The sequence below is a fragment of the Rutilus rutilus genome (assembly GCF_951802725.1).
Source record: "Rutilus rutilus genome assembly, chromosome: 11".
Taxonomy (NCBI): domain Eukaryota; kingdom Metazoa; phylum Chordata; class Actinopteri; order Cypriniformes; family Leuciscidae; genus Rutilus; species Rutilus rutilus.
In genome coordinates, this window is record NC_140216.1 from 37,484,852 (window position 1) to 37,502,351 (window position 17,500).

Below are 17,500 nucleotides of genomic sequence, written 5' to 3' on the forward strand. Positions count from 1 at the left end.
GTGTAATGTGACATGTTAAATTATTTTTTTTTATCTAAAACAATATATTATAACTTAATGCATGGTGTGTGTATATATATATATATATATATATATATATATATATATATAAAAACAAATAAATAATAATAATAATAATAATAATAATAATAATAAATATATATATACACACACACACATTATAGACAATTTTGCAGGTTAACTTAAGTAAATTGCAACTGTAAATTGTTATAAATAATAAAATTACTTTTAATAAAATTTATAAAACTATAAATATATCATTTTATGTTTTGTTTAAAATTAATTATAATATATGATTCATAACTATAGATAATTAGATAGATAGTTGCAAATTAAAAAACAGTTGCAACATTGTTATGAATTATATAATAAATGTATATGTATATGAATATATATATATATATATATATATATATATATATATATATATATATATATATATATATATATATAAAATGTACAATTTTGCAAATGTTATGTAATTAGCAACGGTAAATTATTATAAATTATCATACAATTTATTTATTTCTTAAATGTAATTTATTATACAGACAGATTTGATTTATTTTAGACAGTTGCAAATTATCCATCCATTCCAATTTTGCATATACATTATATATATTATTTAATGCATATTTCTTTTAATTTGAGTAAAGGCTCATTATCAAATCCCTGTGAGAGTAAATATTTACTCCCTAAATAGAACTAATTCCTGGTCTATAGCCTGTTTCTGTGGTGTTGTAAGTGTTTGTTTCTAACAGGATCAGTGAATGAATTTCAGAAATGTTGGTAATCTGCGGAGCTTTAGCTGGATTAGCTTTGCTCAAGCGTGAGGGATCTGAGACCCACCAGCAGGGCTTCTGGGAAGAGCTCCAGCTGAGACCGGTACAGCACATCATCCAGAGCCTTGGAGCCCAGGTCCACTTCACCGTTACACCTGCACACACACACACACACACACACACGATCGAAAACAACATCTCTGTCATCATCTACCCATATGCTGTTATTTCATCATTGGAACAAACGAGGATAATTTATTATTTTTAATCTGCCAAATGGAAATGATTATCGGCAGATGTTGACAATCTCAAAATGGCTAAATACTGTATCCAGAAAAAGTAATATATGGAATATTTTTCCATACAAGGGTGTTAAGAGTAACAAAAATGAATAAATGGGAAAAAAAAAAAATCGAGGTATATAGTGTTGGAACAAAATGACAGTGTTTTTTTTTTTAACATTTAACATTAAATAACTATTTCTAAAATTTGGGAACTGACACAAAAGGCAACACCTTATTTTTAAATCAGCCAAATGCAAATGATTATTGACTGGACAATTCATTTTTGAAGAATATTTTTCTAAACAAGAGTGAAATCAAGAGTCCAAACATCCTTCAAAAAGATCCTTGTGTGACGCACAGAAAAAATAAACTTTATCAAGTATAAAGGGTCGGAACAAAATGATAAAGTAGGAAAAATAACAAAAACATTTTTTTTTTATTATTAAATAACTATTTCTAAATGTTCTAACTGATACAAAAGGGAACAACTTATTGTTAAGCCAAACTGAGCGGATAATTGGCAGATGCCACGCCCCATTAGACAAACATGATGATAATGACGACATGGGCGTAGTCAGCCGAGACGTGACGTCACTCCCAGAAACACTGGTTTGGTAGGACACAGTCTTCAGTTTTGAATCACTCACAGTGCAAAATGAATCCCCGTGATGAGCTGCACCAGGAACTCTGACGTGACCATGAGCCGCGCGCTGATGCCTTTATACCGCCGCAACTGTTGCCTTGGATAGCCACAGATCGACACTCTGAAAAGAGAAGAATACATCAGAAAACAGACTGAAATTAACTCAAATGTTCATTATGTTGGTCTCACTGCTTTCTATCGGCCAATAAAAAGCCCATGTTGGTCAACCACTGCCTTAGATTCATCACTATGATGATCAGGCCCATGAGGGAATGTGACGAGACCTTTGACCTGCAGTCGAGGGAAAGGATCTTTGTTAACTCAACTGTTAACATTTAGCTGATTGGTTAAATAATCAGTCATGTGATCATCTCTCTCGGGATGACGCGGCTTAAATCACTGTGGGAAAAGACCAATCGCAGGTCTGAGTCCACTCAGGTTCAGGTCTATAAGAGGATCAGGGTGATTGGAAACAGAGAGGATCATGGGAGGATTTGAGATGAAGAGACGCATTATCCACACAAACACCTGACCTGAAGGCCTGAACAAAGCAGATCTGAAGAGCGGGCCAACAGAGACTGTGACCACACTGAGCGAGGAGAGAAAGCCTGCGGTCTTCCTTAACTTGACTAATAGGGTTTGTAAATCTAGAGAGGATCTAGAAATCGATATGATTCTGATATATAAAAAAAACTAATTAACAGCAATAAATAAATTGTATGTAAACTAGGTGAAATTAAATGAACACTTATATTACTTAATATGTATTCATATAAATAATGTAAATAAAAATATGCAAATAAAACATGAATGATAAATAAAAATGTATTAAATAAAAAAATATATATAATTATAAATGAATAATAATGTATATAATGAAACAAATAAATGAATAAATAAATACATAAATTTTTGTATGCAATATATATATTTACCAATATGAATAATAAATAATTTATTTAAATAAATAAAAATATTAATAATTACAGATGTATTTATTCAAAATAAATAATATAATTTCATATATAATATAAAAATAATATCATATTTTCAAATAAATAATGCATTTAAATAAATAAATAAATATTTATTTATTTATTTATTTATTTATTTAAATGCATTATTTATATCCAACATATATTTACCAACCGCCTTGGCAATGGATAATAAATAAATAAGTGAAATGATTTACCTAAATAAAAAATAAAAATCATAATTTAAATTGAATAAAAGTTAAAATACAAAAACAAAAATCAATATTTATCTGTCTACCAACAGGCTTGGTAATGGATACATTATTATTATTTAAATTAATTTGGAAACTGATACAAAAGGGATTCACTTATTGTTTGAGATAGGCAATGTCAAATATCAGCCAAATTATTAACCTGATAATTAATGCAGTGAATCATATAATCCTGATCATACTCGAAATGCTGGTGTTAAGGAAATTGCTCAAAAGTATACGAGGACATTTCAGACGCATTCCTACTAAATCTGTGCCCATGTCTCAGTCCATCACAACCCTCAGGGACCGTAATACAATAAAACCCAATGTTATCTTGGTGTTTTTAAGGACTAAAACGTTTTTTTTAACTCCTCAGTGTGTGTCACATGTCAAACCTGGAGCTGAGCTGACACAGAGACTGCAGGGATGAACTGGTCATGTAGCTCAGAGCCGCATTATAACACAGCAGCAGAAACGTCAGGACTTCGAACCTGCAAAACACATGACCATCATCATCATCATCAAATTAAAGCAGAAATACATAATTAAATCCACTTTAACCCCCTTCCAAGGTTAAAGGTTAAACCCCCTCCCCAGCACTCATTAGCCGATTAAAAATGGATGACTAAAATAAAAGCATGGAGCGCAATATGAATATTTGATGCGGCCGCACCTGTTCTGTGCTGTAAAGGTCTCTCGCTGCAGGTGCGGGCCGCTGTAAACCACTCGACTCAAGCCGTGATTGGCTAAGGCTCCTTCCGTCAAGGCCAGAGAGCCAAACGAGGACGGCTGGAGGCGGGACACAGAGACGGTCAGAGCGAGAACATCTGAGGATCAGGATCGGGACGTTTGATTCACTCACCTCGTGGTAAACTGATGGCTTGGATAAGGAAGGGATGGTGAACGACAGCACTTTACTCTGCCCGTCTTTATCAACGATTTCCTGAAATAAACATGATCATAATAATGAGGACTGATCAAAAAACATATTGTTTCCGTATTGAATATATGCATGGCCATAACCTAAATTACGCTGCCTATAATCATATTTCACATAGATGAGTTCATTTACCACAGGAAACTGTTTTTTTTTTTTGTGTGTGTGTGTGCAGTTGATGAAGAATAGCAATAAAAGCTTGCCAGAAAACACTACTCATTTAGCAAGATTATGAAAAAGGCTTTAAAACATCTCCCATCAGTCTCTTTGGCAGAATAATAAACCACACAGACAAAGCATCAATTACACATCTAATGCATTTCCATTTTGTTGCATTAGCACTGAAAAAAAAAGCTTCCTGTCTTTGTCGGAAAATGAAACGAAAAAGAAATCTGCAATGGCCAAAAGTGACCGCTTTATTTCAATTAAAACTCATAAAATTTTAATAAGATACATAAAGATAAAAAGACCAAAAAATAAATGTAGATCATTTTAAAAATGTATCTATTTTATGAACAAAAATGTAATCTATTAAATTTTTAATGTATTGTATTGATGCTTTTGCAATATTTGTATGTAAAAAAAAGTTTTGAAGTCGTTGAAAAATGGGGCCGAGATTCTAGTTCTAGTTTCTGTAAAACTGTGCAACAACAAAAAGACCATGATAAAGCAATTTGTCATTTGATGGAAAAAGTATCTTGTAACTGGAAAAGCTGCTCTAACAACAACAGAGCCACTGTCACACTACAAAAAAATGTAGTTAGGTTGGTATAAGGTTCAACACTTTCAGCTCTCCAACAGTGATGATGAATGTGCCAAGAGTTTGCTCGAACACACGTGACGAGATTTCGCAAGCGAATCATGATGAAACTGCAGAACTGTTCCTGTTGTACCAGACTCAGGAGTTCTTCAGGTGTAAAGACAAACCAGATCAAGTGAGATTTCAGTGTGTGTTAGTCTCTAAAACAGGACGCCCACCGGCCTGCTGCCGTCCCAGTCGATTTCAGAGCCGATAGCGTCGGGATGATTAAGCGCTCCCTGACACCCGGATGGCATGTGATTGACAGATGACCTACTCTGGTATTCAGGGCGAAGTGAGGAGGGAGGGCGAGTTCACGGGGCGTAAAAACCCATGAAAGACCACCGACCTCGCTGACAGCCTGGCTTCCCTTCTCACAGCCGGCTGGAAAACATCACTTCCTGATTATGTAAAAATCCATGGCTAAAGTTCACAGGAAAAGCCAGAGGAAGTTGCTGTCCGGCCGACTTTTACAACACCATTTTTGATGTGATTTTTAGGGAGTGAATCAGGAATCGGTCTCAACTTGAAATATCTGTCGAGTCACCTTTATTTCTAAAGCCCTTTATACAATACAGATCAAATCAATAATAAAATTGCAGTCAAATCATTAAAATACTGATCATTAAAGGTGACCTATTATGACCCTTTTTCACAAGATGTACTATAAGTCTCTGATGTCCCAGAATGTGTGTGAAGTTTCTCCTGAAAATAACCCACAGATCATTTATTATAGCTTGTCAAATTTGCCCGTTTGGGTGAGAACAAAAACACACCGTTTTTGTGTGTCTCTTTATATGCAAATGAGCTGCTGCTCCCTGCAACCTTTCCAGAAGCTTTCCTTATCCAGACCCTTTACAGCTCGTGCTTCAGATACTCCGTCAACAACAATAGTGGTCGACCGATATATCGCCAAGGCCGATATATCAGCCGATATTTGCCATTTTTTTAAATATCGGCATCGGGCGATACGTTTTTCTGATTGGCCGATGTGTTGGAAGCGGGACTTTTATTTTGACGGCGCTCCAGACTTTTATTTTGGCGGGCGGTGCTGAGAACACCAGCACTCACTCACATTCTCCGTCTTCATTAGCTTACGATCTATGTCAGTCATATATCTAATACTTTGTTAGACAGAACTGGTAAACAAAGAAAGTAAATGGTATGCGAAAAAGTAAAGCGTTGCTTTTATATTATTTGTAACAGAAAAGGCAAACAATCAGGCTAAAATACTTTCTCATTTACCGTCAACATTCATCAAATGCGCATCTACATCATTTAAACAAATCTCTGAATATCTAATAAACATTTAATTTCACAAACCTTGCAGTATGTTAATCTAAAATCTCACAGAAACAACTTTCACAAATCCAGCGTTGAACTGACCCTCGTTTGTGAAGCAGTCTGGTGTAAAATGATTTGTGCAAAAAAAATTACTTTAATGACTTTCCCTGGCACATTTCCTCCATAAATTACATTCATCCACTGCGTCCTCAGTGGCTCAGATGCCGGGAGTCAATAGAGTCTCTTATGTTTGTTTGGTACATCCAATAACAGAACATTTGTAATGGATTTTTTTGGCACAGACATCGTGTATCTCCAGCTGCTATCTACAGCGAGGAAACAGAAACGTCGGCCTGCTGTGGCTCACTCAGGACGGGATCTGTGCTAATAGGGCAGATCACATTAACACTTTATTTTACAGTGTCCTTGTTACATATGTTACATGTACTTACCATAGCAATAACCCTAGTAAGTACATGTTGTTAATTAATATTACTCAGTACTTAAATATATAATTACACTGTAACAATGTGTAGCCCAGATCACACCAGTCATGGGCGGGGAACTCTGGAGCCGCTCGTGTGGAGAGACTGCTTATGATTTATGGGGATTACAAAAAATAAAGGGGGTGCGTTTTTACCATTATAGGCTGGTTGTTTACACACATCTGTGTTCAAACACCTTATAAAAGTGAATTTTGCATAATAATGTTTCTGTGTGAAACATGCATTGGTTTAGGAGGGCACTGACCAGGTTGTATATGCCGAGCAGAAGAGCCTCTATGCAGCCGCTGCAGTGCGGGTCTCGGCACGCCGTGACGGACAGGTAACTCCACACCAGCTCCGGCAAGAACTGCAGAGTGAAGCGCTGGAGACGCGGCTCGCCGCTGCGGTAGAACTCGAACAGCTGATGACACACCGGCTCCAGCAGCTGAGAGACAGAAATGCATTACAATTACCAATCAGTGCAAAAAATACAAAATCTCTCACCTAGATTTTAATGAATCGCTAAACTGCTTTTAAAGTAGCCTGACTGCTCCAATGTTGATGTCTGATGATTGTAGAACAACTGAAGAGAAAATAAGGTAAATACAACTACTAACCACATAGCCATATCCAGAAAAAAAGCCCATTGTGCCTCCGTGACTACTTCACTCAGAGGAGCTGTCAATCACAGCTGTCAATCATGATGCCACACCCCGGTTTAATAGCATATAACTAACTAAAGCCAAACTTATTTAAAAAAAGGAACACTTAAACTTACTTCAGCGTGATGAAAACTGCCTAAAATGCTAGAAACCATCTTTTGAAGTGTAATTTGATTGTTTTGTTTGGCTCACGTCCCATTCGATTACATGGAGAGGGCGGGGTTTATGACCTATACTGAGCCAGCCAGCAGGGGGCGATCCAAATGCTTCAAAAAGCAAACTGGGACTAAATCAAATGAACCGCACTAACAGAGCAATCGCACCAGAGTTCGTTATAATCAAGTGTGAACATCCTAAAACTCTCCTTCTTCTAGTAAATATTTGAGGTCAAAGGGGTTCAGCTGACCAAAAGGTTTGGGGATATCAGTTTTACACACTGACATTAAACCGCTTTATTAAACAATGAATGTAGTTTTTGCAGGTAGCTGATGGGTTTAAGACGACCTGAAATGGCACTCGCATTCAACTTCTGTACTGTGGCATTGCTGAGGGAAATGATGTAGACCGGGCATTTGATTGGTTCACTACAGAGAGGTTATGATATTATTGGTTAATACACACCATGTTACAACAGCCTTGGTTATATCAGCAGATTCAGATGTTTTATTTAGTGCCATGTCATCATTCAAAGCTATTTTCATGGCAAAAATTAAATTACAAAAATACAAATATCATATAAATACAATAAAAACCAAACAAACAAAAACAGCAAGTCATATTATACAAGATTTTTTTAATTAACATATGATAAAAAAAAAAAAAAATCACTCCGCAGTAGTAGCAGTGCTTCGCCTTCTGAGAATATAGTTCCCAGTATGTATAGGGTTAGAAGATGGCTGTGTCTCATGTGACCTTGTTATTCGTACACGCTGTGACTATACAAATCACAAACATGAAAATAGGAAAATGTTGGAGTTATTTTGTCACGTATTGGGAGCAGTATGCTAGCTGGAGCCATTTACCTCCAGTCTTTGTGCTAAGCTAGGCTAGCGGTGGGTGCGTCAGACAGAGTTACGGCACGCACGGAGATGAGAAGGGTATGTGTGGACTAATCTAACTCTGGGGGATACGGTGAATAAGCTAAAGTCCCAAAAAGTCGGCGTGTTCCTTTAAGCGAGGTAACTTCATAAAAGAGCATTCTACTTGTATTAAGTCCAGGACTATATCAGCAGAAAAAGTCATTTCAAGTGCTGAAGGTTTTTAGATGTTGATGAAAGATTACAAACAGACCAAAAACATGTCATGCTGTTTCTAAAAGTAGCGTCCTTCAGTCAGTGTTCAGACATCTGCAGGACTGTGAGAAACACACAGATTTCTGTGACATGGTGTGACGGTGCTGATTTTCAGAAATTAAACACCATAACGCTTCAGCAGAGCAGCGAAGACTCAGGATCTGGTTTCCTGACACTGGAAAGTTACAGTCAAGCACAAAAACGATATCCGCCTGACTATTCAACTTCAAACGAGTGTAGATCGATCACAATCCAGCAAGAATGGAAAACAAGATGGAAAACCAGATGTAATAAATAGCAATACTGTGTGGTTGAAAAGCTGTTTCATATCTACACACGACAACTGCTCTCGCAAACACTAATTTGAATGTTATGATGTGATTTTGTCAGAGATTTAACAGACACAGGAGAATCGCTGTCATTTAGGAATAAGACTGCGATGGATGTTTGAATCAAAATCACGAACTTTTAGCGATTAATCGTGCAGCTCTAAGGTGTACATTGAACAAAAAGCAAAAAAAAAAAAAAAACAATGACAAAATGTAATTTTTCTTATCTAGAACTTTTTGACATCATACAGACATTTGTGAAGTCTAAAAATATGTTATTGATTGCGAAAAAAAAGAAAAAAGAAAGAGTTATTTAAAAGATTTTTCTATGATTATGTCATTAGCAGGACTGTTTCCAGAAAGAGGAACTGACACAAGACGCTTTTATAGACTGACGGTTGTGCCTGAAGGCGACACACCCAATCGACTGGAAAACACCTCCGTCACTCATCATCATAATGTTGACGCTGCCGTGACAACAGTCACGTGACTGTGATAATGCGTGACTGTGATAATGAAACGAGCGCCATACCAAACATCTTTAGCTGTGCAACACAGAGACAGACATTTGGCACAACTGATTTCAAAAGAATATTCTGGGTTATTTAAAGAGTTTGTATATAAGATCAGGAAATGTGTTTATACAAATTCACTTATAATCCGGCAAGAGAAGAAAATAAATTCGCTCACTTTTTGCCTAAATTCTCCTTCTGAGGTGCTTTTCTTCAATCTTCTGTATTAATGTTAATTGTTGGCTTAAAATTAAGACATAAATATTATTATTGTCATTTTACATTTGGACTGTAAAATAAAAACTAGTTTTTTTTATCAAATACTCTATTTTTCAATTGTACAGTACAATAGTATTACTGAATTAAAAAAATATTTCTAATCTTCCTTAATATTTTTATTTACTACTACTACTATAAAAAAAAAAAAAAAAATATGTTATAGTCATTGATATACAAGTCACTATATTATTTTTTGGGTCAAACTGTGCAGCCCAAATCATGTATTTCAAAAAAAATTGTCCGAGCACTAGCATAAATTCAATCAAAAATCCAATCATTTTCCCCCAAAATCATTCAGCTCTCGTTAAAATCAACACATAAAGGAGATCGTAATGCATTTTGCTTCCATAATTGAATGCATTTTCGAGTAAAATAAAGAGTGGGAACTGACTGAATGGTGAAAAGTGGCACACAACCCAGAATATGTTATTAAGCATCAAAACACATTCAATAATGACAGAGTCTGAGGACAAATAGGAGAAGAAACTGCCTTACATCACTGTAATTTTCCCGTATAACTTTGTAAAGCGCTGGAACCAGAGAGCCCTTGTCCTTCAGAGAGGCGGCATAGCTGGAGACGGCCGTCTCTGGAAGAGTCTGAAACACACACACACACACGGGTCAAAGCAAGAGAAACGCAGAGAAGTGATACAGATGAGGAGAGACAGACAGAGATGATGTACCTTATACTCAGACAGCCACTCCTCCACTACGCCTTGATCCATGGCCAGCATTTTCCCTCATCTGGTGCGAGGAGATCTCAACCTAAAACACAGGAACAGCAGCCATCAAAACTCACATCTTCATTTCACACCTCAACGGGTTTGTTTAATGAAAAACAGGATTTTTCTTGCTTTTTAGAAATGAAAGAACCAGACTTGATGTGCTACTAGTATGTACAATATATCGAAAAATGATCGTTATCGCGATAATAGTATATGCGATATCCGTATGGCAGAGAGGTGCGATAAACTGCATTTATTTTACTGTATGTGCCAAGCATTTGTGTGATGCATGCATGCATAGGTTGTTTATCCAAATTCGACCAATCAAATGAGGCATTGCTATCTTTATACCCGCCTCCCCAGTAGGTGCTATTATGCTATTGGCTAGATCGGGCCCAAAGGGGAACCTAGTGGCTCAGAGCAGAGAGAGGAAAATAAAACCTAATGGCGGGAATAGAGACAAGCGAGGAAAATGACAACAGCGAAGAACCTGTGCCTAAAGAGAACTGCACGTCTGAAATATGGCAATATTTTGGCTTCAATAGAGAAGACGTGTCATAAATGCAGGTACTGTGTAAGGGGCCATTCACATATCGCGTCTAAAAACCATAGACTGTAAAAAAAGATGGACGACGCCCCTTCGCTCTCTTCCATTGATGAAAACTGAAGCCGCCAGAGTCCCGATATGGCGCTGACATATTGGAACTTGAGTCTGCGCAGTAGCGATCTCGGGACCAGACCTGCGCAGTCGTGAGCAGGAAGTAAAGCCGCGAAATCAACGCTCCACCCTCACTCTCGCAGAATGCACTGAGGGAGAGTGGATTCTGCACACTTTTTAAAAAATTGATTGCAGTACGACAAGAGGCTTGTTAAAATAAAGTAAATACAATCTCCTCAGTCCTCCGAAGATCCCGAAAAAAATGTCCGTTGGTGCTTCAGTGACTACTTCGCTCGAGAACCTGTCAATCACAGCTGTCAATCATGACGTTACACCACCGCATCACGTAACTAAAAACCAACTTATTTTTTAAACAGACACTTGAACTTACATCAGCGTGATAAAAATGACAGCAAATGAAATAAACCACCTTTGGAAAAAAGATATTTGAAGTGTAATTTAATTGTTTAGTTGGTCTCACGTCCCGTTGAATAACACGGGGAGGCGGGGCTTATGACCTATACTAGGACCAGTCACCGGGGGGCGATCGAGACGTTTTGGCTTCACTTTTCAGGGCTTGTGCGGCACGCTTGCTAAAAAAACGCATGGAAAGCGCGGCCGCGCCGCTATCACCTTTCCACAAGCGCTTGCGTCTGTCGTTGCTATGCAACCATAACCTGCGCGAGCTTGCGGAATTCTGAAAAGTTGACATGTTCTCATCTCGTCGCGGCACAGGCGGGCCTGGAAAAATGTGCTTCCTATTTGAGCGCAAAAACCGCGATATGTGAACATAAGTGACGGTGTCACTAAAGCCTGTTTTATGCTTCTGCGTCGAACTGCCGCCGTAGCTACGTCGTAGGCTGTGTGTAGCGCGCGTACCCTACGGCGTACCCTGACGTGCACCTCTCCAAAAATGTAACAACGCGTCAATTCTACGCGGACACAAGCGCTGTGATTGGTCTGCCAGAACCCCTCCCTCGGGGTTTCACACGCTCCCTAGGTACGCGTCAACGCGGACAACGACACAGAGGTATAAATTAAAACCAACACGTTGCCTACGGCGTATAGGCTCCGGCGTAGGTCCGACGCAGAAGTATAATGAGGCCTTAAGTCGTGCCGAAAAATGTTGGCCACATCGAGAGGAAACTAATCTCCACAGTCATCTAGAACGCAACCTCAGGGAGCTATATGAAGACTTCAGAAAGTGTTAGCCCAAATCTACCCAAACTGCTAACGAAATGCCAAGTAACAATAACAGTCTCACAGACAAACATTAATCAAAGTGTTGCATGTGTAATGTTAACTCTTTATGAAAAAACTGAGATATTCTTCAGAATATCTATTAGCCTACCTGTTTATTTTAGTAAGATCATTACATATATAAATTATTTAAAAAAAACGTATCTTAAAAGAAATATCGTTATCGCAATACTCAACAACATCGCATATTGCATATTTTCCCAGTATCGTGCAGCACTAGTATATGTAGACACACTTCAATGTCGTTATTATTAACTAAAACTATTATTATAATAGTTTTATTTAATTGAAATAAAGCTGAAATAAAATATAAATAACTTAAAATAAGAAAATTAGAAAACTAAAATAAGTTTAAAGTACTAAAATTAGGCTAATAAAACGAATAAAATAAAATAAAATGAGAGCTGAAAATATACAAATAAAAAACGTTAATAAATACCATACTAAAATACTAAAATAAAAATGTTGCAGTTGCGGCAGAACATTTACTGATACTAACAGATAATTGCCACCATATTTGACATAGAGTTCATTAACTTATGACCGCCCATATTTATATAATTAACATTCAGTATTCAGAAACTTGAGCCATCCTGAACAACAGCATGAACTGGTAGACAAACATTAGCCAATCATAACATAGGTCATTTACATATTTTGTAGCAATGTTATAGTAGCAAAAACAGCCTGTTTAATTCAAAGTGAAAACAGTCATGAAGAACTAAATTCTGATATTTGAGGTGCAATGAACCAACAAAAGTGCAACGCATGACCCTGTAACACACGGTGACCCCAGTGTCTCGCTGCTCCGGCTTTAACCTTTCACCCGCTCGCTCTCAACGAGGAAGTGAGAAACCGCGGCATGTGGTGAGGAACATCAGTTTAACACGCGTAACGTACGGACAAAACTAGACACAGAGACGCTGGTTTTACTCCAGGGATATTGACTTAAAAGAATTCAGAAAATAATTTATCAGTTTTCACAAAAATATTGAGCAGCACAATAATATCAAGAAACACTGGAGACTGGAGTAATGAAGCTGAAAATTCAGATTTGATCACAGGAATAAATGGACATTTTACAATAAATATTTTGTAATAATATTTCACAATATTGCTGTTTTTATTGTATTTTTGATCAAATAAATGCATAAGAGACTTCTATCAAACACAACAAACTTGAACAGTAGTGTGTATTGCTGAAAATGGTGTTTGAACCGGTATATCACACACATCTACTTCTGGGGAAATTTTTGGCCGCTAAAATATAGCAGAGTAAAAACACACACACACACACACACACACACACACATGCAATTTGATTGATTTGTACAGTGCTTTTCACAAAACGTATAGTTTCAAAGCAGCTTTATCAAGAAAAAATCCTTACAAAACCACATCAAATGGTCACGAAAAAACTTTTTTTTTAAAAGTTTGACAAATAAGTGCTGATTTCAGACCGATCCAAAGACATTTCACAGGCATAAGTGCAGCGATCTTCATTTCTGGCATGAGATTCATCGAAAAATGCATTAGACGTTATTTATAGGGATGGACCGAGCCAAGTTTATATATGATTTGAGAGCCTGATTACAAAATCCATCCACTAGGACTCTCTCTCTCTCTCTCACACACATAAACAAACTTACTGTCATCAGTTTTTCCTCAAGTTCTGTCTCTCTATCCAAAAGGTCTGTCCGTTCCCTCATCTTATCATTCATGAGTCACTCGGGTGTGTTTAAAACCTCTACAGCGTCTCACAGTCTCCCTTCGGTCTCTGACAGCCATTAGTCTGAGGCTCTCAAAACCTCTTTAATTAGTGCCGAGAGCAATCGACGACAGCAGAGAGAGAGAGAGAGAGAGAGAGAGAGGAACTTTGTAAACACTCATTCATTCATGGCTTTATTGATTAGCCTGAATCACCCCTCCTTTCCCCAGTTATGGATTAATAAGTGTTGCACAGCTCTTTCTATGTGTGTGTGTGTGTGTGTGTGTGTGTGTGTGTGTGTGTGTGTGTGTGTGTGTGTGTGTGTGTGTGTGTGTGTGTGTGTGTGTGTGTGTGTGTGTGTGTGTGTGTGTGTGTGTGTGTGTGTGTGTGTGTGTGTGTGTGTGTGTGTGTGTGTGTGTGTGTGTGTGTGTGCGTGTGTGTGTGTGTGTGTGTCTTATCCCTAACACAAGCTATTGGATTAACCACAGTCAGTGCCAGGAACAGCTTTCTGCTTCAGGATTTCACCCTCGTTTCCTTCTATGGTGGCCGAATGATCCGAAGAGTTATTTTAAACAGTCGACTCTGGACGGAGAAACAGCTGATGCTGCTGAACGGAGAAATGTAAATGTTTGAGTGGTTAACTATTAAATCAACAGGCCTCGTTTATCACCTGACGAGTCATCTGAGGAATTTAAATATGGGCGCCCTTTGACCTCGTAGAGCCAGAGCGACGATATCGGTTACCAGACTGATCCTAGAACTGTAATCCAGATTCAAACAGATTAATTTAGTCTAGAAGCCAACAGATGGGAAATTAAGTGTGTGTTCGTGAGATGCAGAGAGAGAGTGAAAGGGATGGATGGATGGAAAAAGTGGCATGGATGGCATGGATGGATGGATGGATGGCATGGATGGATGGATGGGATGGATGGATGGATGGCATGGATGGATGGATGGATGGATGGATGGATGGAGGGATGGATGGATGGAATATGCATCAACAGAAGGAGTCAACAACTTCAGCAAGTAAACTGGATGCCACTCGCTGAATTACCCATGTAACAGGAAACAGGAAGCAGTTCTCCACTGAAACCACAAGCTCGAGTGTCGACATTAGACCTGCGTCTCGGGTTCAGTCCAGCGCTGATGCTTTCACCAAACATCCGGCTCAAGAACGGAGAAAAAACCCTCAAATTTCAGCTAAAATAATCTTAAACATGAAAACACAGAAACAATTGAATTGAATTTAATTGAATTGTCTTTGAATACTGATTTTTCAAATTTTTCTGTACTTGTTTGTAGGGCTTCAAAATTTGACAAAAAAAAAAACGGATTAATAATAATAATAATAATAATAAATATAAAAAGTTATAAAAAAAATAGTAAACATAAATATTAATATTGTAAAAATATTTCATTTTAAAATAAAAATATATATATTATAATAATTGTTTTATACAAATGTGTTTATAAAATGTGTAAAATGCATATATACATGTGCATATATGTATTAAATTAAATTGCAGCCTTTTTCAATTTGGTAATCTCACTAAGCCATACAGTGACATCGGTTTTATTTAGATTAGGACATTTCCAGGATTCAGGACATTTAGCTAAACATAATCTTCAATGTGTCGTTGCATAAAAAAACTTTTGGGTGAACTAACCCTTTAATAATCAACAGTAAAAAGGTGCTTTAGATTATTTCTCCAGCTGAACTTATCATGAAACCGTAAAATGGACTGGTTTACCTGCATCAAACCAGACTCGAGTCTTCAGAAGCAAGCGCATCGCATCCCTGAGCACATCTACAAAAGCCAGACCAAAAATAGTCTCTGCCAAGAGCTTAAAAGTACAGAAGAACAGGCCAGCGACCCGGCGCCGCGCTCATGGAACATATTTATAGGACGCGTCATGAAGACTCAGTGACTCAGACGAGAGAGGAGATCCAGAAATCTCCATCTGAGACTGTAACCGGTCCAACAGAGAGTGATTTACCAAACAATATTCTTCATTTTTAAGGGTGCTCCGATCAGGAGGTTTGGGTCCGATATTTGCCAATAACGATCACTGGAAGAAGTATTGGCCAATACCGATCACCAATACCGATCACTGAAATAAATAAAAGGCCAACTATTCTCTTAACAACAACGTGTTTTTAAAAACAGTGAAGAGATGAGAAAGTATCATGAATTGACTACTCTATTTAATGGCAAGACACATGTGCAACATATTCCATTTCCTCTCTTAGAGGTTATTATTTATCAAAATGCTCCACTAGTTATTTTTATAGCTAACTATTAAAGGGGGGTTTCAGTCAATCTCATGTTAATCTTGAGTACCTATAGAGTAGTATTGCATCCTTCATATCTCCAAAAAGTCTTTAGTTTTATTATATTTATAAAAGAAAGATAGGCTGTACCGAGTCTTTCCGGAAAAAAGCGAGCGGCTGGAGGCGTGCCGTGTGGGCGGAGCTAAAGAATCCTGACGCGCCGTTAGCTAACAACACACAGACATTTGAAGCAGTTTTGCTCACCGCCTGCGGTTCCAACGCACGACCATGAACCTTTATCGTTGGGACTGCTCCATCCTTAAGCATTAGACGATCTGCAAATGCAGCGCAGCCGATGACTTCCCTAAAGCCGAGCACAGCGCTTTGATGGGCGTACTGCTTTCGCTCTCTCGCTCTGGTCTACGGGTGCGCGCGCGCCCTTCCGGGAGAAGACCCGTGTAAGGAAATTCTGCCGCATCTGATGTCACACACGCCCATACTCGAAAAAAAAACTTTCCGAAACTTGTGACAAACCGGAAGGAGAATTTTTGGCACAGAAATAGTCCATCAAACGTACAACTTAAAGGTGAACTAAGTAACTTTTTTTACCTTAACTGAACAGCTTCGGAGTCATTGGAATGGTTATATTACTTATTTCGGGTTGAATGGTGGTCGTTTCGCACCCCCCTGATGCCCGTGAACGGAAAATACGCACTTGCAACTTTGGGGCGGCGAGCCGCCGCGTCAGGAAGTATCGCGTGATATCAGGTCTCGCGATGTAAACAATTGCTTTACGGCCAAAAGAAATCTGCTAAAATGCTGTCATTATTGCGCTCCCTCACGCTGTTCGAACCCGAATGAAGAAGACGTTTTAAAGAATGTCCCATCTGCTTTGATGTCGTTGATCTACTAGCCTCTGGTGTCTGAGAATAGCCAACGAGTTTTTACAACAGTGTTGTCAAATATCTATTCCGAAGCTGTGGGGGGAGCTCTAGAGAGAAACCTGTGAGCAAAAAGCGAGAATACAGCGAAGAAATCCCGAAACTACTGAGTGCTGCTTTAATTTTTGAAACTTTGTCAATGTTTAGCATGGGAATCCAACTCTTTAACAGTGTAAAAAAACTCAGTATGCATGAAATAGCATTTCACCCCCCCTTTAACTCTTTCCCCGCCAGAGTTTGCCAGCCACCAGCAGCATTTTTAATAATTTTCACAAAAGTTTCATGGCCCCCAGAATATTTTGTTGCATTTCATCAATGGCGGGGAAAGAGTTAAACTAGTCATTAAATGGCTTTCCTGAGTTAAATGTAACGTTACATAACATTGTTTTATTGACGTCT

At 38.0% G+C, this 17,500-nt stretch overlaps 1 protein-coding gene across 3 annotated transcripts in view; it reads right to left on the reverse strand.

The window, feature by feature from the left end:
- Positions 1-17,500, reverse strand: part of LOC311299504 (hyccin-like) — a 37,835-nt gene that overhangs the window by 5,969 nt on the left and 14,366 nt on the right. For all 3 annotated transcript variants that reach the window (XM_084423095.1, XM_084423096.1, XM_084423094.1), the window contains exons 2-9: positions 10,221-10,302; positions 10,033-10,134; positions 6,729-6,908; positions 3,821-3,901; positions 3,632-3,747; positions 3,354-3,449; positions 1,735-1,851; positions 871-958 (exon numbers count right to left, since the gene is read on the reverse strand). In XM_084423095.1, the coding sequence (XP_084279221.1) occupies positions 871-958; positions 1,735-1,851; positions 3,354-3,449; positions 3,632-3,747; positions 3,821-3,901; positions 6,729-6,908; positions 10,033-10,134; positions 10,221-10,271 (831 nt within the window). In that variant the 5' untranslated portion in view covers positions 10,272-10,302. The remainder of the gene's footprint in view (positions 1-870; positions 959-1,734; positions 1,852-3,353; positions 3,450-3,631; positions 3,748-3,820; positions 3,902-6,728; positions 6,909-10,032; positions 10,135-10,220; positions 10,303-17,500) is intronic.